The 24517-nt window shown below is 37.1% G+C and overlaps 1 protein-coding gene across 1 annotated transcript in view; it reads left to right on the top strand.

Moving 5' to 3' along the window:
- The window catches only part of DYNC2H1 (dynein cytoplasmic 2 heavy chain 1), a 370694-nt gene that overhangs the window by 282463 nt on the left and 63714 nt on the right, over positions 1 to 24517 (top strand). Inside the window, exon 83 of the mRNA XM_030835708.2 lies at positions 5798 to 5914. Coding sequence (XP_030691568.2) covers positions 5798 to 5914 — 117 coding nt within the window. The remainder of the gene's footprint in view (positions 1 to 5797; positions 5915 to 24517) is intronic.

A 24517-nucleotide genomic window follows, 5' to 3' on the forward strand; every position in this document is an offset into this window, starting at 1 on the left:
TCTCTTATGAGAATTGGTACTCCAGCTTTCTTTTGATTTCCATTTGCATGGAACATCTTTTTCCATTCTCTCACTTTCAATCTGTATGTGTCCCTGGGTCTGAAATGGATGTCTTGTAGACAGCATGCATATGGGTCTTTTTTTGTAGCCATTCAGCAAACCCCTGTCTTTGGTTGCAGCACTTAATCCATTCACATTTAAGGTAGTTATTGATATGTATGTTCCTATTACCATTTTCTTAATTGCTTTGGCTTTATTATTGTAGGTCTTTTCCTGGTGTTGTGTTTCCTGCCTAGAGAAGTTCCTTTAGCATTTGCTGTAAAGCTGGTTTGGTGGTGCTGAATTCTCTTAGCCTTTGCTTGTCTGTAAAGTTTTTTCATTTCTTTGTCGAATCTGAATGAGATCGGTGCTGGGTAGAATAATCTTTGTTGTAGGTTTTTCCCTTTCATCATTTGAAATGTGTCCTGACACTCCCTTCTGGCTTGCAGAGTTTCTGCTGAAAGATCAGCTGTTAACCTTATGGGGATTCCCTTGTATGTTATTTGTTGCTTTTCCCTTGCTGCTTTTAATATTTTTTCTTTGTGTTTAATTTTTGATTGTTTGATTAACATGTGTCTTGATGTTTTTCTCCTTGGGTTTATCCTGTATGGGACTGTCTACCCTCCTGGACTTGACTATTTCCTTTCCCATATTTGGGAAGTTTTCAACTATAATCTCTTCAAATATTTTCTCAGTCCCTTTCTTTTTCTCTTCTTCTTCTGGGTCCCCTATAATTGGAATGTTGTTGCATTCAATGTTGTCCCAAAGGTCTCTGAGACTGTGCTCAATTCTTTTCATTCTTTTTTCTTTAATCTGCTCTGCAGTAGTCATTTCTATTATTTTATCTTCCAGGTCACTTATCCGTTCTTCTGCCTCTGTTATTCTGCTATTGATTCCTTCTAGGGAATTTGTATTCATTTATTGTGTTGTTCATCATTGTTTTTTTGCTCTTTAGTTCTTCTAGGTCCTTGTTAAATGTTTCTTGTATTTTGTACATTTTATTTCTAAGATTTTGGGTCATCTTTACTATCATTCCTCTGAATTGTTTTTCAGGTAGACTGCCTATTTCCTCGTCATTTGTTTGTTCTGGTGGGTTTTTACCTTGCTTCCTCATCTGCTGTGTTTTTTTCTGTCTTCTTATTTTGCTTAACTTACTGTGTTTGGGGTCTCTGTTTCACAGGCTGCAGGTTCCTAGGTCCCGTTGGTTTTGGTGTCTGTCCCCTGTGGGTAAGTTTGATTCAGTGGGTTTGTGTAGGCCTCCTGGTGGAGGGAGGTCGTGCCTGTGTTCTGTTGGATGAGGCTGGATTTTGTCTTTCTGGCAAGCAGTAACACGTCCAGTGGTGTGTTTTGGGATGTCTGTGACCTTATTATTTTAGGCAGCCTCTCTGCCAATGGGTGCGGTTGTGTTCCTGTCTTTCTGGTTGCTTGGCATAGCATGTCCATCACTGTAGCTTGCTGGTTGTTGAGTAGAGCTGGGTCTTAGCATTGAGATGAGATCTCTGGTAGAGCTTTCACTGTTTGATATTACATGGGGCTTGGAGGTCTATGGTGGACCAATGTCCTTCACTCAGCTCTCCCACCTCAGAGGCTCAGGCCTGACACCCGGCCAGAGCACCAAGACCCTGTCTGCCACACCACTCAGGAGCAAAGGGAGAAAATTAAAAAAGAAATAGAGAAAAAAGTGAAATAATATAAAGGTATTTAAATAGAAAGTAAAAAAATAATTATTATTAAAATTTTAAAAATAAAAAAAATAAATAAAAGAAAGAAGAGAGCAAGCAAACCAAAAAACAAATCGACCAATGGTAACAAGTGCTAAAAACTATACTAAGAAAGACACAAAACAAAAAACCCAAAAAGCGGACAGACAGAACCCTAGGACAAATGGCAAAAGCAAAGCTATGCAGACAAAATCACACAAAGGAGCATACACGTACACACTCACCAAAAGAGAAAAAGGGTAAAAAAGTATATATATATAAAAATAAAGTAAGAGAGCAACCAAATCAATAAACAAATCTACCAGTGATAATAAGCTCTGAATACTAAAGTAAGATAATCATAAAACCAGAAACAAATTAGATGCAGAAAGGAAACCCCAAGTCTACAGTTGTTCCCAAAGTCCACTGCCTCAGTTTTGGGATGGTTCCTTTTCTATTCAGGTATTACACAGATGCAGGGTACATCAAGTTGATTGTGGATATTTAATCCACTGCTCCTGAGGCTGCTGGGAGAAATTTCCCTTTGTCTTCCTTGTTCATACAGCTCCTGGGGTTCAGCTTTGGCCCCGCCTCTGCATGTAGGTCACCTGAGGGTATCTGTTCCCAGCACAGACAGGACGGGGTTAAAGGAGCAGCCGATTAGGGGGCTCTGGCTCATTCACGCTGTGGGGAGGGAGGGGTATGGAATGCGGGGTAAGCCTGCAGTGGCAGAGGCTGGCATAACCTTGCAACAGCCTGAGGCACGCCGTGTGTTCTCCCGGGGAAGTTGTCCCTGGATCAGGGGACCCTGGCAGTGGCGGGCTGCAAAGACTCCCTGGAGGGGAGGTGTGGATAGTGACCTGAGCTTGTACACAGGCTTTTTGGCAGCTGCAGCAGCAGCCTTAGCGTTTCATGCCGTCTCTGGTGTCTGCACTGATAGCCATGGTTCGCGCCCGTCTCTGTAGCTCATTTAGGTGGTGTTCTGAATCCCCTCTCCTTGCGCACCCTGAAATAGTGGTCTCTTGCCTCCTAGGCAGGTCCAGACTTTTCCCCGGACTCCCTTCTGGCTTTCTGTGGTGCATTAGCCCCCTTCAGGCTGTGTTCATGCAGCCAACCCCAGTCCTCTCTCTGGGATCTGACCTCCAAAGCCGGAGCCTCAGCTCCCAGCCCCCACCCGCCCTGGCAGGTGAGCAGACAAGCCTCTTAGGCTGGTGAATGCTGGTCAGCACCGATCCTCTGTGCAGGAATCTCTCCGCTTTGCCCTCTGCACCCCTGTTGCTGTGCTCTCCTCCATGGCTCCGAAGCGTCCCCCCAGCCACCCGCCGTCTCCGCCCGTGAAGGGGCTTCCTAGTGTGTGGAAACCTTTCCTCCTAACCTCCCACTGGTGCACATTCCGTCCCTATTCTTTTGTCTCTGTTTATTCTTTTTTCTCTTGCCCTACCCAGGTATGTGGGGAGTTTCTTGCCTTCTGGGAAGTCTGAGGTCTTCTGCCAGCATTCAGTAGGTGTTCTGTAGGAGTTGTTTCACATGTAGATGTATTTTTGATGTATTTGTGGAGAGGAAGGTGATCTCCATGTCTTACTCCTCCTCCATCTTATAAGTCTCCTCTCAAACATGTAATTTACTTAACTTCTTGGACACTCCAATTTCTCATCTGTAAGTTGAGAATGAGCGTTCATTTTTAAAATCTATATTCTTTCTCATTCCTAGAAGGATTATACTGGATGTGACTTACAAAAATACAGACGATCTATTAGTGTAAAATCAATAGTTTAGGAAATCAAAGAGAAAATTAGGAAATGAAAAGAAAATAAAACTGTGGAAATAATTTATGCTAAAAGAAGACAAGACAAACAACAAAGCTCATGCTCTAAGGTTCTATAAAGTTGTTATTGTTAGATCAGAAATTCTTCTGTGTGCTTTATAACTTCCAAAAGAAAAGGAAAATACAATTGTATATGAGATGTAGTATACTACAATAAAATCATACCAATTGTTCAGGAGAATCATAGGTATTCCTGAAATGTCTCTTATTGTTCTTTGGAATGTGAACGGTTGGAATAGGGGTGACAGCATATTCTGCAGCTCCCCTCCAACCTCAGAGATGCTGCAAAGCATGCCAGTGGCATAATGCAAGCTGTTCAGTATGCTTAGAACATGGAAGAAGTGATGTATGTTTTTGTTGGGAAATTTCATCCCCTTTGACACCATTTTAAAGGAATGTCATTAAAAAAAGTATTTTTAATTGGTTTAAAACATGTATAATGGACATTTTATCATCTGTGCTTTGTAAAAAGATGAGTATGTCAGATTTTGTAAAAAGAAAAGATGGTCCGCTGTTACAAGTTATAGCCCGATCCTCATTATAAAATATTTTTATTATGCATTTGAACTCCCTTTTCATTACTCTCCATTCATTAAAGTTTATAATGTATTATGATAGTGTTATTATGAAAAGCAAGCCTCGCATGTTATTTTTCTGGGAAGAAAACAAACTTTTTTGGGTTGTTAAACATTTTCTTTTTAAAATAGTTTTTAACATCATATGTAAAAAAATATTTGAACCTTTTTTCCTTTAGGTAACTCTTTGCATTCTTATTTGTTCTCTGTCATTTTTGACAAATTTAAGACACAAATAAGAGATAGCCAGTGTTACCAGAGCAAAATAGCACTTCTTCTGACTACAAACTAGTGATGTTTTGTGGTCTAGCACAGCTGATAAATTAGGTGCTGTTGTAGGGTTCAGCTAGAGCAAATGGAAATAATTTATCAGAAAAACAAAGAAAATGAAACACTGAATCACCACAATTTTTTCTAGATTAGAGAATCAATCAAAAGCTCTAGAAGTAACTTGAGTTTAACAAGTTACTGTATGTTTATGTTTAACATAACATACTGTCTGTATGTTTAACAATTATGTAGTGCATTTATTTTGAAATATTTATGGCCCTTATTTTATTTGAACTTTAATAATGTAAGAACCCCCAAAATATTAAATACAGCCCTATCTCTTAAAAAGGAAAAACAATTTACATCTCTCAAAAAGTAAAACAAAAAAAGTAGTTGACACACTGAAAATGTTGATGTTTAAAATACTAGCTTAGGAAAACATATTGTCTTGATTTGGGGATTTATTTTGTTTATGTCAGATAAGCAATGATATAGCACAATTTTAATATTTAGTTGAAATATTTATGAAGAACCATCAGTACATACCTCACTGATTTTTATACATCTCCCCCAATATCTATAATACCATATATAGAATACTCAGTAATATTCTGGATCATTCTTAGCAAATGATTAAGAAGACTGATTGGTATTATTGAAATTGAAGCCATTAAACACTATTTTAGAAAAAAAAACGTGAGTGAATTAATTTTGATGAGAATGATGATAGAGAAGCTGATAAAAATGTTACAAAAATGAAAGCCCTAAATAGAAAAGAAGAATTTACTTTGCCTTATTTTAATTAATTGATCTATACCTCCTTCATTTGAGTCTCATGTCTAGAAAAAACACTGAAATAACTTAAAATTGATATAGAACCTTAAAACTTAGATTTATTGTAATTTTTACCAGCCAATAATTACTTTAAATTGTTTTATTATTTTATAGTTTGCTATGCTATTTACTATCTTTCCACTCATTTCATCTTTTCAAAAAACCTATCTTTAATTTATCAGCATTTTGAAATTATGCAATTTAAATTATTCAAACTGAAAAATATTTTTGATTTCAGAAATGAGCAAATAGAGAGGTTATTAATAATGGATAATTAGAGCTTTCTGGCTAAAGAAGTAGCTTTTCAAATGAAGAGCCATTATAATATGTAACTTTTATAGTGGTTTCTCTCACCATTTAAGTTCTTTTGCCTTTTAACTGCTGAAATAAATCAATAAAATATTAATCCAGTTGAACAGGGAAAATGGGGTTAAAACTTGTTTATAATATATATATTCAGTCTTTATAAGTAAATATGGCTATTTTTGTATCTATGTTTTCCCTCTGAATGAAGTTATGTTCATTTATTGCTACTTATTATTTTCTTCATTCAGGTTATTTCACAGTTGAGGATCTTGGGCAGATCAGTAACAGCTGGTAGCAAATTTGATAGAGAAATCTGGTCTAATGAACTTTCTCCTGTCCTCAATCTCTGGAAGAAATTGAACCAGGTTAGTAGTGGAATATTCTTCCTTTGTTTTCCCTTTTTTCTCCCTATCCTTTTTTTCCAGTTTTATCCCCAAATTGTCCATGTTGGTAAATATGTTGGTAAATTTTTGCATGGGTCTGCCCTCAATGTATACAGTATCCTGGAAAAAGATGGAGGAAATAAAAGTAATAGAAGATCAGCCCAAGAAGCAGTGTTACCGTGTAATTTGTCTTATCCTGGTAATGTACTATGACGTCCTCTATGTCTGATACATATTTTGCTCACTCCTTGTCTTCTCTCGCCTCTTTCTGTAAAGTCAGTGACTGCTGTTAAAGGTGAAATTTTTCAAAGGAATCCAAGTGCTAAGGAAAAGCAATTCATCAACTGGAGTTGACTTGTTTCTATATTGTAAAGTAGTTACAGATTATAGATGGTTGCTTGCTCACTAGGCAAAACCATTACAGTATTATGATTACTATTCTAATTGAATAAGAACTTACTTTCTGGAATTAAAAAAATATAATTTTACAATTCATATGTTTAGTAATACTATAAAAATGCTTATATATCACATAGCCTTCTTCAGTAAGGGAAGTCAAATTAGGCTTATTTAAGAACCTATGAAAAAGGTTAAAACTCTCTAAAAATTCAAAATCCTCAAACCTTATAGTATTGTAATTTCGAGTTATTCTGACTTAGTGTCAACAATTGGTGATTGTCAGGAGTCTGAATAAACAATGATCTCAAGTAACTGGAATTGCCACTTTATTTAGACCATCAGATTGATAAAGCTTTATATAGGTAGCTTGAGGAAAAATTAGAGAATGAAAAGAAATACTACATCCCTTAGCATCCCAAACCCGTGCTCTCCCCCTTATGCCTGGTCATATAAGTAATCAAATTGTACAGATCCCTTTCTATGAAATCATGGCCTGATTTCCATTCTTCATGTCAATTCATATTGAAGTTGTTATTCTTTACCTTCTTTTTTCTTAAACTAACCTTTGCATATCTTTAAATTAATAACCCAGTTTACACAAATTTATTGAGGAAAGTTGCTGTTAATCTGCTTCTTATTTCTCTGTAACTCATTTGGTTTTTTCCTGTAGAATATTTTGTCTCTGATCTCCCTAAATTTCACCATAATAAATACAGGTGTGGATTTTGTTATGTTTTGTTTTGCATCTATTCGTTTGATACTCTGAGACCCTGCAATTCCAAAAGCCAGCCTTCCCAGCTATACCTGTTTCAGTTTGATCCCCACATTAGCTGGGCTGCATGCTGTGAAATATCAAGTACTCTGCTGTCTATGGCAGGTGCTTGATACTGCTATTTTTCAGTCCTAAAATGTTGACATAGTGGGCAATGTTCCATCCAGGGCAATATGAAAAGATAAGTTTGCAACCAGGAGCTCTCCTAGCCTGGCTCCAGCCATGGCATCCAGCCCTCAGCTGTAGGTTACCATATTCTCCACTTACAAGTACCCAAACCTTTCTGTCTCCCAGATGTTTCCCATTCTTTTGGTGCCATCTTCTGGGTTCAGTATCCTCTTGTTTTGTCAAAGACAGGATTCAGAAGTGGGAGGTAGTTTGCCATTTTGACCAGAAACAAACATAACTTTTTAAACTTCATTTTAACTTTTATTTGTAAGATAGATATAGATTCATTAAAAGGTTATCATTATATTATATTCATAGTAGTCAAATTAATCTGTCAAATATCTTGCACTTCATCCTGTTGTAATGTTTTGTTCTTTATCTCTCCCATTTCCTTCCTGAAGCTATTGCCATAATGTAGACGTCTTTCTCATATGGATTATTGCAGAAAACACCAAATTTGACTCTCCTTATAATATATACTTCCTCCAAGTCATATTTCAGATCATCATCACATTAATTTTCCTAAAGAAAATCATTTTTCACACCATGGCTCCATATCCAACCTGACTTGTAAGCCTCTTCCATAGTAAGGTAGCTCTGAGTGATTCCATCTGTGAGGACTTTCCAAATGCAATTTCTTTCTTCCAGAATCTCCTAGCTATGCTAAACCAGTAATGGGCAAAGTGCCAACATCTTTCAGAAGCCTCTCAGCTGTTACTCATTTCCCTCTTCATGTTTCTATAGTACAAACTTATAAATCACATAACCATAAAAGTTATATTTTAAACTAAGCAAGTTAATATATGGTGCTTAGGAATAAGAATTCTCTTATTTTGGGGTAGCTTTAAAATTTATGCATATAAATATTTCAAAGAAACTAATGTCACATTTCTGTTTTAGAATTTTTCCATAATTATTTTTATCACTTCTGAACTTTTTAAAAAATTTTTCTTTTGTAAAAAAGGAGTAATAATCTTTTCTCTGCATTCATTTGTTCATTTACTTCATTCATCAAATATCTATTGATGTGTCTGCTATATGCTTGGCATTGTGCTAGATGCTGATTTATTAAGAGATGATAACAATACACAAAAATATAGGTATTACAGTAGTCTTTGGGAACCAAAATGAGGGAGTGTTAAATTTTGCTAAGAGGAAGTCAGAGGAGTTACATTATGAGTAAGAAATTCTTTAGAGGGACTTCCCTGGTGGGCTGGTGGTAAAAACTCCACCTTCCAATGCGGGGGATGCAGGTTTGATCCCTGGTCGGGGAACTAAGATGCCACATGCGGCAGGGAAGCTAAATCCGTGCACCTCAACTAGAGAGCTCGCATGCCACACACTACAGAGCCCACGTACGCTGGAGCTCGCATGCCACAACTAGAGAGAGAAAACCTGCATGCCACAACTAGAGAGAAGCCCACATGCCACAATGAAGAGCCTGCGCGCCACAACAAAAAGATGCCACATGCTGTGATGAAGATCCCACATGCCACAACGGAGACCCAACTCAGCCAAAAATATAAATAAATAAATAAATAAAATATTTTTTTAAATGCTTTAGATTAAAAAAAGAGGTTACATGATGAGCAAGAAATTCTCTAGTTAAAAAAGAGTGTATGATATTTCAGAGAGAGAGAAAAGTCTGCCATGTTTGTTATTCTAACCTGACTGGAGTAAAGAATGCTTTGAATAGAATGGCTAGACTATAAGAGCAAAAAAATTTAGTAGGACCAGGTTGGAAAGGTTTAATGTCATGAGGAGTGATTATAATTTATCCTGTAGGCAGTGGGGATGCAATGCTAATAAGGTGGGAAGGTGATATGTAAAGATCTGTGTTTTATAAAGGCAAAACTGATGATGGTGTAAGCAGTGGATACTAGAGGCCTGAAAACCAATTTAGAGGAAGTTACAATGTTCTAAGAGCAAAATCGTGGGAACCTTATTGAATATGGTGACAATGTGAATATAAAGTAAGAGAAGAGTCAAAGATATTTCAAAAGTAAAACCAGTCTTCAAAGGATGATTGTATGGATCTAATAAAAAAATAGATGGAACACTATTTGTCAAACATAAACTCTTTATGGATTAAGTCTTTTGTATCTTTATTTCTTTAAAGATTTATAGATTTTTAAAGTTTAGTATAACAAGCCCTAGTAGTATTGATGACGTTGCCACATTCAAGATATTTTATTAATTTAACCTTTCATGCTTGAAGGTTAAATTGTCAAAATTTTTAGTGACTGTATTAGTGATTATATCTTTTTCAGGGAAATATATATACAAATGTGTAATTATAACTTTTAACATTATTTTGTATTAACTGTTAATTCATATGTTATTATATCATCTTTTAAGTAGTTTAGATGCATAATTTAGTAACATCTCATATTTTGTGACATTTTTCTTGGGATTTCCACTGGAAAACTTAGTACTTTGTAAAACAATAATTTAAAAAGCAAAATGCTAAAAAGTATAACACATGAAAAATCTAATGTCATTTAATATTCTGCACGTATACATTCAAAAGGTCAGTTCATGCTTTAAAATTTTTATTATATACCAGCTCACCAAGCAGTTTTTAATATCTGGTTGATGGTGATAACAACTGATGAGAATTACTGACATTCTAACCAATTTACATCTCCTTCATATAACTTGAGAACTTCCATTAATTCCCATATGATAAAAGGTACATGTAAAACTGTCTCTTTTAGGCTGATAGAATTTGTTGAGCAAAAAATAGGTGACAGATTTTTTTCTGAGCAAGAATTGAACTGGTTGACCCAGTAACTATTTTTATTATTTCTTTCTTCAGGTTCATAAGTAGATTTGTATATCTGTTAAATTACACTTGTAAATTCAGAATACCTTAATTTCAAAAGAATGCATTGAAATAGAATTAAATGAAATTTAAATCTAGAGTGCCAGGATAAACAATTAATAGGACTAGTACTTTCTTATGTTTTTGAACTAAAAATTTAAATATCATTAAAATTGATTAGTTTCATATTACGTTTGAAAAGAATGTGTATTCTGCTCTGTTGACTGCTATTCTCAAATTATATTCTTTAGATCAAGTTTTTTAAATGTTTCATTCACAAATCATAATGTATAATAGTTTTTCTCTATCAATTTTTGAATTATACAAGTTCAGAATGCCACTCTTCTTGATATATTGAACCACTTATCATAGTAATTCCCTTTAACTCTTACAATGTTGCTCCTATTTTTCTGGTATTAATAAATCTGTATCAGCTTTTGTTTAGTTATATTTGTTAGATATATCCTATTTCATACTTTCAACATTTAAATCAATTTTTATGGGTGTATCTTATAAAGAGCCTATAGCTGGATTTTGTTTGATCTTTAGTTGGAACATTTAGTCTATTTACATTAATCTGGTTTACTATATTATTATATGTTATGTTTTGTATTTTTTCTACTTTTTTTTTTACTTCTTTCTTGTCTTCTTTTGGACTATTTTCTCTAATATATTGCTCTCTTAGTTTACAGATTATATATCTTTTCTACTTTTTAGTGGTATCCTAGATATTTTATTGTACATACATAGATAACGCAAGTTAAACAATATATTTGCCTACCTGGCAGATAATTCAAGCTTAAGACGTTATACCCAACTTCAACATTTTTTTAATGATATTTTTATTTATTTTTTTAAATTTTTCAACATCTTTATTGGAGTATAATTGCTTTAAAATGGTATGTTAGTTTCTGCTGTATAACAAAGTGAATCAGCTATACATATACAGATATCCCCATATCTCCTCCCTCTTGAATCTCCCTCCCACCTGCCTTATCTCACCCCTCTAGGTGGACACAAAACACTGAGCTGACCTCCCTGTGCTATGTGGCTGCTTCCCACGAGCTATCTGTTTTACATTTGGTAGTGTATATATGTCCATGCCACTCTCTCACTTCGTCCCTGCTTACCCTTCCCCCTTCCCGTGTCCACAAGTCCATTCTCTACATGTATCTTTATTCTTGTCCTGCCCCAGGGTTCTTCAGAACCTTTTTTTTTTTTTGGATTCCATATATATGTGTTAGAATATGGGATTTGTTTTTCTCTTTCTGACTTACTTCAATCTGTCCATCCACCTCTCTACAAATAACTCAATTTCATTTCTTTTTATGGCTGAGTAATATTCCATTGTATATATGTGCCACACGTTCTTTATCCATTCATCTGTCGATGGACACTTAGGTTGCTTCCATGTCCTGGCTATTGTAAATAAAGCTGCAATGAACATTGTGGTACATGACTGTTTTTGAATTATGGTTTTCTCAGGGTATATGCCCAGTAGTGCAATTGCTGGGTCATATAGTAGTTCTCTTTTTAGTTTTTTAAGGAACCTCCATACTGTTCTCCATAGTGGCTGTAACAATTTACAGTCCCACCAACAGTGCAAGAGGGTTTCATTTTCTACACACCCTATCCAGCATTTGTTGTTTCTAGATTTTTTGTTGATGGCCATTCTGACTGGTATGAAGTGATACCTCGTTGTAGTTTTGATTTGCATTTCTCTAACGATTAGTGATGCTGAGCATCCTTTCATGTGTTTGTTGGCAATCTGTATATCTTCTTTGGAGAAATGTCTATTATGTACCCTGCCCATTTTTGGATTGGGTTGTTTGTTTTTTTCATACTGAGCTGCATGAGCCGCTTGTATATTTTGGAGGTTAATCTTTTGTCAGTTGCGTCGTTTGCAGATGTTTTCTCCCATTCTAATGGTTGTCTTTTCATCTTGTTTATGTTTTCCTTTGCTGTACAAATGCTTTTAAGTCTCATTTGGTCCCATTTATTTATTTTTGTTTATATTTCCATTTCACTAGGAGATGGGTCAAAAAGGACCTTGCTGTGATTTATGTCATAGAGTGTTCTGCTTATCTTTTGCTCTAAGAGTTTTATAGTGTCTGGCTTTACATGTGGGTCTGTAATCCACTTTGAATTTATTTTTGTGTATGGTGTTATGGAGTGTTCTAATTTCATTCTTTTACATATAGCTGTCCAGTTTTCCCAGCAGCACTTATTGAAGAGGCTGTCTTTTCTCCATTGTATATTCTTGCCTCCCTTAACAAAAATAAGGTGACCGTATGTGTGTGGGTTTATCTCTGGACTTTCTATCCTGTTCCATTGATCTATATTTCTGTTTTTGTGCCAGTACCATACTGTCTTGATTACTGTAGCTTTGTAATATAGTCTGAAGTCAGGGAGTCTGATACCTCCAGCTCCATTTTTCTTTCTCAAGATTGCTTTGGCTCTTCAGGGTCTCTTGTGTTTCCATACAAATTGTGAAATTTTTTGTTCTAGTTCTGTGAAAAATGCCATTGGTAGTTTGATAGGGATTGCATTGAATCTATAGATTGCTTTGGGGAGTCTAGTCATTTTCACAATGTCGACTCTTCCAATCCAAGAACATGGTATTTCTCTCCATCTGTTCGTATCATCTTTAATTTCTTTCATCAGTGTCTTACACTTTCCGCATACTGGTCTTATGTCTCCTTAGGTATGTTTATTCCTAGGTATTTCATTCTTTTTGTTGCAGTGGTAAATGGGAGTGTTTTCTTGATTTCACTTTCAGATTTTTCATCATTAGTGTATAGGAATGCAAGAGATTTCTGTGCATTAATTTTGTATCCTGCTACTTAACCAAATTCATTGATTAGCTTTACTAGTTTTCCAGTAGCATCTATCGGATTCTCTGTATATAGTATCATGTCATCTGCAAACAGTGAGAGTTTTACTTCTTCTTTTCTGATTTGGATTCCTTTTATTTCTTTTTCTTCTCTGATTGCTGTGGCTAAAACTTCCAAAACTATGTTGAATAATAATGGTGAGAATGGGTAACTTTATCCTTTCCTGATCTTAGTGGAAGTGGTTTCAGTTTTTCACCATTGAGAACGATGTGTGCTGTGGGTTTGTTATATATGGCCTTTATTATGTTGAGGTAAGTTCCCTCTATGCGTATATTTGGAGGGTTTTTATCATAAATGGGTGTTGAATTTTGTTGAAAGCTTTTTCTGCTTCTATTGAGATGATTTTATGGTTTTTATTCTTCAATTTGTTAATATGGTTTATTACATTGATTGATTTGTGTATACTAAAGAATCATTGCATTCCTGGGATAAACCCCACTTGATCATGGTGTATGATCCTTTTAAGGTGCTGCTGGATTCTGTTTGCTTGTATTTTGTTGAGGATTTTTGCATCTACATTCACCAGTGATATTGGCCTGTAGTTTTCTTTTTTTGTGACATCTTTGTCTGGGTTTGGTATCAGGGTAATGGTGACCTCATAGAATGAGTTTGGGAGTGTTCCTGCATCTGCTGTATCTTGGAAGCGTTTGAGAAGGTTAGGTGTTAGCTGTTCTCTAAATGTTTGATAGAATTTGCCTGTGAATCCATCTGGTCCTGGGCTTTTGTTTGTTGGAAGATTTTTTATCACAGTTTCAATTTCAGTGCTTGTGATTGGTCTGTTCATATTTTCTGTTTCTTCCTGGTTCAGTCTCAGAAACATGTGCTTTTCTAAGAATTTGTCATTTCTTCCAGGTTGTCCAGTTTATTGGCTTATAGTTGCTTGTAGTAATCTCTCATGACCCTTTGTATTTCTGCAGTGTCAGTTGTTACTTCTCCTTTTTCATTTCTAATTCTATTGATTTGAGTCTTCTCCCTTTTTTTTTGATGAGGCTGGCTAATTGTTTTTCAATTTTGTTTATACTCTCAAAGAACCAGCTTTTAGTTTTATTGATCTTTGGTATGTTTCCTTCATTTCTTTTTCATTTATTTCTGACCTGATCTTTATGATTTCTTTCCTTCTGCTAACTTTGGTTTTTTTTTTTGTTTTTCTTTCTCTAGTTACTTTAGGTGTAAGATTAGGTTGTTTATTTGAGGTGTCTCTTGTTTCTTGAGGTAGGATTGTATTGCTATAAACTTCCCTCTTAGAACTGCTTTTAATCCATTCCATATGTTTCAGGTCATTGTGTTCTCATTGTCATTTGTTTTGAGGTATTTTTTGATTTCCTCTTTGATTTCTTCAGTGATCTCTTGTTTATTAAGTAGTGCATTGTTTAGCCTCCATGTGTTTGTAGTTTTTACACATTTTTCCTGTATTTGATATCTAGTCTCACAGCTTTCTGGTCAGAAATGATATTTGATACCATTTCAATTTTCTTAAATTTACCAAGGCTTGATTTGTGACCCATGATATGATCTGTCCTGGAGAATGTTACATGAGCACTTGAGAAGAAAGGGTACTCAGTTGTTTTTGGATAAAATGTCCTGTAAATATCAATTAAGGCCATCTTGTTTAATGTGTCATTTAAAACTTGTGTTTCCTTATTTATTTTCATTTTGGATGATCTGTCCATTGGGGAAAGTGGGGAGTTAAAGTCCCCTACTATGGTGTGTTACTGTCCATTTCCCCTTTTATGACTGTGAGCATTTGCCTTATGTATTGAGGTGCTCCTCTATTGGGTGCATAAATAGTTACAATTTTTATTTCTTCTTCTTTGATTGATCCCTTGATTATTATGTAATGTGCTTTGTATCTTGTAATAGTCTTATTTTAAAGTCTGTTTTGTCTGATGTGAGAACTGCTACTCCAGCTTTCTTTTGATTTCCATTTGCATGGAATATCTTTTTCCATCCCTGCACTTTCAGTCTGTATATGTCCCTAGGTCTGAAGTGAGTCTCTTGTAGACAGCATATATATAAGTGTTTATGTATCGATTCAGCCAGTCTATCTTTTGGTTGCAGCATTTAATCCATTCATACTTAAGGTAATTATTGATATGTATGTTCCTATTACCATGTTCCTAATTGTTTTGGGTTTGTTATTGTAGGTCTTTTCCTTGTCTTGTGTTTCCTGCCTAGAGAAGTTCCTTTATCATTTGTTGTAAAGATGGTTTGGTGGTGCTGAATCTCTTGGCTTTCACTTGTCTGTAAAGGTTTTCATTTCTCCATCGAATCTGAATGAGATCCTTGCTGGGTACAGCAATCTTGGTTGTAGGTTTTTCCCTTTCATCATTTTAAATATGTCCTGCCACTCCCTTCTGGCTTGCAGAGTTTATGCTGAAAGATCAGCTGTTAACCTTATGGGGATTCCCTTGTATGTTATTTATTGCTTTTCCCTTGCTGCTTTTAATATTTTTTCTTTGTATTTAACTTTTGATAGTTTGATTAGTATATGTCTTGGCATGTTTCTCCTTGGATTTATCCTGTATGGGACTCTCTGCGCTTCCTGGACTTGATTCTGTCCTTTCCATGTTAGGGTAGTTTTCAACTATAATCTCTTCAAATATTTTCTCAGTCCCTTTTTTTTTCTCTACTTCTTCTGGGACCCCTATATTTGGAATGTTGGTGCGTTTAATGTTGTCCCAGAGGTCTCTGTGACTGTTCTCCATTGTTTTCATTCTTTTCTCTTTATTCTGTTCTGTGGTAGTTATTTCCACTATTTTATCATCCAGGTCACTTGTCTGTTCTTCTGCCTCATTTATTCCTCTATTGAGTCCTTCTAGGGAATTTTTAATTTCATTTATTGTGTTGTTCATCATTGTTTGTTTGCTCTTTATTTCTTCTAGGTCCTCGTGAAACGTTTCTTGTATATTCTCCATTCTATTTCCAAGATTTTGGATCATCTTTACTATCATTACTCTGAATTCTTTTTCAGGTAGACTGCCTATTTCCTCTTCATTTGTTTGGTCTGGTGGGTTCTTGCCTTGCTCCTTCATCTGCTGTGTGTTTCTCTGTCTTCTCATTTTGCTTAACTTACTGTGTTTGGCGTCTCTTTTTCGCAGGCTGCAGGTTCGTAGTTCCTGTTGTTTTTGGTGTCTGCCTCCAGTGGGTAAGGTTGGTTCAGTGTGTTGTGTAGACTTCTTGGTGGAGGGGATTGGTGCCTGTGTTCTCGTGGTTGGGCCTGGACCTTGTGTTTCTGGTGGACAGTGCTGCATCTGTTTGTGTGTTTTGGGGTATCTGTGAACTTATTATGATTTTAGCCAGCCTCTGTGCTAATGGGTGGGGTTGTGTTCCTGTCTTGGTAGTTGTTTGGCATACGGCGTCCAGCACTGTAGCTTGCTGGTCGTTGAGTGGTGCTGGGTCTTAGCGTTGAGATGGAGATCTCTGGGACAGCTTTCGCCATTTGATATCATGTTGAGCTGGGAGGTCTCTTGTGGACCAGTGTCCTTCACTTGGGTCTCCCAACTCAGAGGCTCAGGCCTGACACCCAGCTGGAGCACCAAGACCCTCTCTGCCACACGGCTCAGAAGAAAAGGGGGAAAAAATAAAAGAAAGAAAGAAAGAAAATATAAAATAAAATAAATAAAGTTATTAAAATTAAAAATATATTATTAAAAATAAAGAAGTAATTTAAAAAAGAAAGAAAGAAGAGAGAGCAACCAAACAGAAAAATCCACCAACGATAACAAACACTAAAGTCTATACTAAGAAAAAAAATAAATAACTGACAGAAAGAACAGTAGGACAATTGGTAAAAGCAAAGCAATACAGACAAAATCACAGAAGGGAGCATACACATACACCCTCACAGTAAGAGAAAAAGGAAAAAATTATATATGTGTATTAAAAAAAGGAAGAGGTAACCAAATCAATAAACAAGTCTACCAATGATAATAAGCTCTAGATACTAAACTAAGATAAACATAAAACCAGAAAGAAATTAGATGCAGAAAGCAAATCCTAAGTCTACAGTTGCTCCCAAAGTCCACTGCCTCAATTTTGGGGTGATTTGTTGTTTATTCAAGTATTCCACAGATGCAGGGTACATTAATTTGATTGTGGAGATTTAATCCAATGCTTCTGAGGCTGCTGGGAGGAATTTCCCTTCCTTTTCTTTGTTCGCACAGCTCCTGGGGTTCAGCTTTGGATTTGGCCCCGCCTCTGCGTGTAGGTTGCCTGAGGGCGTCTTTTCCCTTCCCAGACAGGATAAGGAGCATCTGACTAGGGGGCTCTGGCTCACTCAGGCCAGGGGGAGCGAGGGGTGCGGATGCGGGGCAAGCCTGCGGCAGCAGAGGCTGACGTGACATTGCACCAGCCTGAGGCGTGCCGTGCGTTCTCCTGTGGAAGTTGTCCGTGGATCACGGGACCCTGGCAGTGGCGGGCTTCACAGACTCCCACGAGCGGAGGTGCGGATAGTGACCTGTGCTTGCACACAGGCTTCTTGGTGGCTGCAGCAGCAGCCTTAACATTTCATGCCCATCTCTGGTGCCCGTGCTGACTGGTGCCCATCTCTCGAGCTCATTTAGGTGGTGCTCTGAATCCCCTCTCCTCACACACCCCGAAGCAATGTTCTCTTGCCTCTTAGGCAGTTCCAGACTTTTCCCCAGACTCCCTCCTGGCTAGCTGTGCCACACTAGCCCTCTTCAGGCTGTGTTCACACAGCCAACCCCAGTCCTCTCCCTGGGATCTGACTTCGGAAGCCCGAGCCTCAGCTCCCAGCCCTCACCCACCCTGGCAGGTGAGCAGACAAGCCTCTCGGGCTGGTGAGTGCTGGTCAGCACCAATTCTCAGTGTGCAAATTAGTCTACTTTGCCCTCCACACCCCTGTTGCTGAGCTCTCCTCCATGCCTCCAAAGCTTCCCCCCTCTGCCACCCGCAGTCTCTGCCCACAAAGGGGCTTCCTAGTATGTGGAAACCTTTCCTCCTTCACAGCTCCCTCCCAGAGGTGCAGGTGCCGCCCCTATTCTTTTGTCTCTGTTTTCTCTTTTTTCTTTTGCCCTACCCAGGTATTTGGGGAGTTTCTTGCCTTTTCGAAGTCTGAGGTCTTCTGCCCTTGTTCAGTAGGTGTTCTGCAGGAGCTGTTCCACATGTAGGTATACTTTTGATGTATTTGTGGGGAGGAAGGTGATCTCCATGTCTTACTCCTCTGCCATCTTGAAGGTCCCCCAACTTTAACTTTATATTCAGTTATTGTTGTATATTTCAGTCTTCTTTGTCGTCATTGTTTACAGTCATTGTTTGTTTGGATTTGCCCCACATTTATCACTTTCATTGTCTTTTATTCCTTCCTACATATCAGGCATTTTCATTTGGTTTAACATCCCTTCTGCCTGGAGTCCAAAAATATTCCTTTAGTGGTAAACTCTTTGAGTTTTTATTTATCTGAGTATGGCTTTAATTTATTTGTTTTAAAATGTATACTTTTTTATACTAATAGTTATTAATAGGTATAGTGAGATATAATTCCACTCTTTTCTGGTTTCTGTTGTTACCAGTTAAGGAGTTAATTTTTGTTCCTTCTTTTTTACTGCTTTTAAAATTATTTTGCCTTGGTTTGCTGCAGTTTTACTCTAATGGGATTCAGTGTGGATTTGTTTTCTTTCTGTCTTTAATTCATTCATTTTTTAAATCTTGCTTAAGAATTAATGGGGTTTTTGAATTTTGGTTGCTGTTGTACATCAGTACAGACAAGGTCTCAGTTATTTAAGTATTAACTCTGCTTTACTATTCTTCTAGAACACTGATTAGATATTATATTAGACCGTTTTTCTCTATTCATCATTTGTTTTAAGTTATTTCTAATACTTCCCATTTCTTTTTTTCTGTGTGATGCATCCTGAATAAGTTCTACGGATCCGTCTTCCAGTTCATTCATTTTCTTTTCAGTTAAATTTTTTCTAGCTTTAAAGTTTTATATTTTTTTCATTTTTAAAACTTTTCTTAAATTATTTTCCAAATCTGCTTATTGTTTAAGGTTTTCTATTATCTCTAGAAACATTTAACATAATTGTTTTATGTTCTGTGTATGATTATTTAGTTATCTGAGACCTTTGTGGATTTGATTCTTCTTTACATTTGTCCATGGAAATAATCAATAAACAATCTGTAATAGGAATAGAAAAGAGTTTTATTTGCTCCAGACTGAGGACTGTAGCCTAGAGGGCAGTCTCTCAGATAACTGATCAACTGCTCCAGAGAAGCATGGTTTTCAGCACAGTTTTATATCTTGTCAGAACAGAGAACATCAAACAAGTCAGGAATACATTCCTTCAAAGTTTCAAAAGAAGCAGATCAGTACATACACAGTGAGTCTGTGGCCCTGGCACCTGGGAAGGGAGTCTTATCATTGAAGGAGTACTAGCATTGGCATCCCAGGAAGGGAGACATTTAATCTTTATTTTTAATATGGACATTATTTTTGGTCATTGTACCCTTTTCTTTAATAATTACAGCGGATGTAGAGTGTATGTTTGATAGGCCACAAGCAGGCTGTTTTAGCTAGTGTAAAATTCAAGTCAAAACATGTGTAAGCCAGAATAACTTCCCTCATATCTTAATATGTAAAAATTTCTATCATCACATTGTATATGATAACTTGATAGTTATCTTCTTAACTTTTATAGTATTTTGATTTTTCAAAAACCATGAGCTGCTAATTATTCTGGTAATTTTTCCTATAGGAATTATTTATTTCCAAGAATGAAAATGGATTCTACCATCCAATTTAGATTGTAGGATTAGGTTTGGGTCAAGGTAAGGATCATGCTCCTTTCAAATACTTTGAGATACCACTAGTATTATCTTCTTGAAATTTATTGGAATTTCAAGGTAGTACATACAAACTAACATTAAAGTTCTGATTGTGACAATTTTTTTTTTTTTTTTTTTTTTTGCGGTACGTGGGCCTCTCACTGCTGTGGGCTCTCCTGCTGTGGAGCACAGGCTCCGGACGCGCAGGCTCAGCGGCCATGGCTCACAGGCCCAGCCACTCCGCGGCATGTGGGATCTTCCCAGACCGGGGCACGAACCTGCGTCCCCTGCATCGGCAGGCGGACTCTCACCCACTGCGCCACCAGGGAAGCCCTGTGACAATTATTTTTTGACAAGAGATTCCTACACATAAACTCCCCATTCCAGTTATTACCAAATTTTAATATAGGCCATTTTCCTGTAGTCCTTGGGGCACAGGTGATTGGTGGAAGGTAGTTTATTTCTATTTCACCCTTCTACTGAAGGTGTAGTCATTTGGGGTTTCAGGTTTTTTGGAGGTATCCTTTTTACCTCTTCACCTTGAGCAGATATTAGACATTATCCCTGGTTTCCCAAGCCTATGCATATGAATACAAAAGTTCAGGTTCACCAGCACAAATGAACTTCAGTGGCTTGTTTGCCACTCTCTCACCCTAGTGTGGAGAAATAAAAATCTTTCTGGATATCTCAGTATTGTCATAACAAGCCCCAGCCTATGTGACTCTTCACACACTATGAGAATTAGCTTTGTAACCATTTGTCTAGTTAATTGCTCTGATCAAAAAGGATAATAAAACTTCTATTATCTCCCTGAGAGGACCATAGATTATAGCCGCAAGTTCCTTTTAAGCCCCAGGGCACTGGAAAGACTAGAGCATTGTCTTCCTAGGTATTTCCATGACAGAAGAATAAAGCCCAAACTTGGAAACATCTCTAGATCATGGGCTCCTGGAGAGATTTTATTTACATACTACAGGGTTGGTTAGAATTCAAGCCCATTACATTTCCTAGAGCATCCTCTTTGGAGGGGAAGACAACAGCTGCCTTCTTCCTCTTTTTTTTTTTTTTTTTTTAACATCTTTATTGGAGTATAATTGCTTCACAATGGTGTGTTAGTTTCTGCTTTATAACAAAGAGAATCAGCTATACATATACTCATATCCACATATCCCCTCCCTCTTGCCTCTCCCTCCCCACCTCCCTATCCCACCCCTCTTGGTGGTCACAAATCACCAAACTGATCTCCCTGTGCTATTCGGCTGCTTCCCACTAGCTATCTATTTTACGTTTGGTAGTGTATATATGTCCATGCCACTCTCTCACTTTGTCCCAGCTTACCCTTCCCCCCACCCTAATCACTTCTCCCATCCCTTGCATACCTTGCCCAGGGAGTATCTGGCTACTTACATAGGATAATTGATCTGGCTGTCATCTGGTCATCTCAAAGGTAAAACCTGGAGCAAAGGAGTAGGAGCAACACATTATTTACTGTGAGGTAATAAATAATCTGTCTCTAATCCAGAATACTTCATGTTAACATTCAGGATGAAATTAATAAAGATGCAGACTGAAAATCCAACACTCAGTTGTTTCAATAATTATTTCTTACTTTCTTCTCAGATCATAGGTATTTGGGTATATTTAAGAAGTTGCTTTAATATTTTATTCAACATATTCAGTTGTTTTCAGCAGTATCTAGCTCTGCTAAAAACAGAAGCTGAAATTCTCTGTTTCTTATTTTGAAAAATTGTAAGTTACACATCTCTCTTAAGTGATTATGCTTTGTAGACTTTCTTATTCTGTTAAGTAATATTATGCAGTGTTGGAATTAAAAAAAAAATTCTCACTGAATATGTGCATTGACTGTTGAAATGCTGACTGTTCCTTTTAGTCTTAAAGTTATGAACCAATTTGCTCACTATACTAGAACAGTTGAGTACTTCTCAAACTTTAGAACAACACATGTGCGCACACACACACACAAAAGCATTTTGTGCTTTCTTATTGTCTTTCTAAGAGTTAGCTGAACACACAAGAATGCCAAAAAAGCATTCCATTGTCATGAAAAAATGTACCTCATTTGTTAGGATGGCATGAAAGAAAAGATAAACTATTCATTGTGGGTCCATTTTGAACAAAATGTCTTCCTATTGTTTCCTCTAAACAGGTATAAATTTTCAAATTCTATGACATTTCTTATCATTCTTCGTAATTCACTCTTCTCTCTCCCTTTCTTTATATTGCTGAAACTGTTAAAATATAACAAAATAACTTCATATGGAAATTTATGGTGTGCCGGGCACATAGTCAGTAATACTCTAAAATGTTATTCATTTTCCACTTAAATATCATCATCTGTGTTAGGTCTTTTAAATTGAGATTATTAAATTGAGATTATTCTACTAAGTTACCTCTTTTCTTGATAGCTTCACAGAGCAGCAGAATCATTCCTCTAGCCAAGTTATGGAGCAGATAGCCTATTAAAGTTCTTTCCTAGGAATATATATGGTTTTGTTAATATCCCATTTTTATATTAATCCCTAGTTTTCTTTAAAAAAAAATGCCATTTTGTTTTACATATCCAAGATGTATATAAATAATGGCTTTCTGTCAGAGACCCAAAAGATACAGACAGATCTAAAGGTCCTCTTAACAGTGATGACTGCCAATGCTGTACCTCTCTCCCTAGGGATAACTACTGGGTTTGGTGTTTATTAATATCACAGTATTATAAATAAAAGCTATGAAATTCTCAAGGCATGTAAAATTAGTAATTTCTGTTTTAAACAAAAGCTCCATTCTATTAGCACTCACTAGCTTCCTCTCGATTTTTCTTTTAGAAAGATGTAGTAGCTTACAATATCAGCTTCAGTGCATCAACTCAAAATAACCACCCCCCCTTCTCTCTTTCAGCCTTGACTTTACTTGCTATACTAGTCACCAGCAATTTTGCCTTTTATTTCAGTTCTTCAACACGTTTTTTTTTTTAAAGATTTAATTTTATTTATTTTGGGCTGCGTCGGGTCTTCGTTTCTGCGTGCGGGCTTTCTCTAGTTGTGGCAAGCGGGGGCTACTCTTCATTGCGGTGAGCGGGCTTCTCCTTGTGGTGGCTTCTCTTGTTGCAGAACATGGGCTCTAGGTGCATGGGCTTCAGTAGTTGCGGCATGTGGGCTCAGTAGTTGTGGCACATGGGCTTAATTGCTCCGCGGTATGTGGGATCTTCCCCGACCAGGGATTGAACCTGTGTCCCCCGCATTGGCAGGTGGATTCTTATCCACTAAGCCATGGGGGAAGTCCCTTCAACACTTTTTTTTTTTTTTTTTTAGAATTTAGTATTATATTTATTTATTTATTTATTTTTAACATCTCCATTGGAGCACAATTGCTCTACAGTGGCATGTCAACCGCTGCCCTACAACAAAGTGAATCAGCTATACATACACATACATCTCCACATCTCCTCCCTCTTGCGTCTCCCTCCCTCCCACCCTATCCCACCCCTCTAGGTGGTCACAAAGCACTGAGCTGATCTCCCTGTACTATGAGGCTGCTTCCCACTAGATATTTTACATTTGGTAGTATATATAAGTCCATGCCACTCTCTCACTTCGTCCCAGCTTACCCTTCCCCCTCCCCATGTCCTCAAGTCCATTCTCTATGTCTACATCTTTATTCCTGTCCTGCCCCTAGGTTCTTCAGAACGATGTTTTGTTGGTCTCTCTTTTAGATTCCATATATATGTGTTAGCATACGGTATTTGTTTTTCCCTTTTTGACTTACTTCACGCTGTATGACAGTCTCTAGTCCATCTACCTCACTACAAATAACTCAATTTCGTTTCTTTTTATGGCTGAGTAATATTCCATTGTGTATATGTGCCACATCTTGTTTATCCATCTGTCGATGGACACTTAGGTTGCTTCCATGTCCTGGCTATTGTAAACAGAGCTGCAACGAACATTCCTTCAAAACTTTTTTTGCGGTACGCGGGCCTCTCACTGTTGTGGCCTCTCCCGTTGCGGAGCACAGGCTCCAAATGTGCAGACTCAGCGGCCATGGCTCATGGGCCCAGCTGCTCCGCGGCATGTGGGATCTTCCCAGACCGGGGCACGAACCCGTGTCCCCTGCATCGGCAGGCGGACTCTCAACCACTGCGCCACCAGGGAAGCCCCTTTCAACACTTTAGATTTGAACAATGTATTGGGTAATTAGCACACACTTTCCTGGTTGAGCTCTGCTTGCTCAATTAAGTAATATTCCTTTCACTGTAACTGAACTAAATGAAATGAACATTAAAACATGACTGCTTTGGTTTCCTTTGATCTTCCGAATAACTTGATATGAAAAGAAATAGTTGTTACCTGGTTTAGAAATCTAAGCTCTGTTTGTTCACTAATAACTAGAATTGATAAAGCAACCAGCTCTCCTAGGAAATGGGCTGCCAGAGAAATTCTATAGTTCTTCCAACTCTTTGAAGTCACCACACTCATACTTCTATTTTCTTACCCTTTTTCTTCCTTTCTCTTCTATCTCCTTTCCACCAGCTTATCAGAAATCCACTTCTGAAGAGATATAATTTAATGCAGATATGTCAAACTTTTGACTTCTCTGATTATGAATGCTTAAGACAGGAGTCTGTTGAACTTGAATTAATCAGTTAACAATCTTTGGATTGCAACTGATGGAAAACCCAGTTCAAACTGGCTAAGGCCAAAAAAGGGGAATTTATGGTGCCTATAACT

Source organism: Globicephala melas, chromosome 8, assembly GCF_963455315.2.
Source record: "Globicephala melas chromosome 8, mGloMel1.2, whole genome shotgun sequence".
Lineage (NCBI taxonomy): Eukaryota > Metazoa > Chordata > Mammalia > Artiodactyla > Delphinidae > Globicephala > Globicephala melas.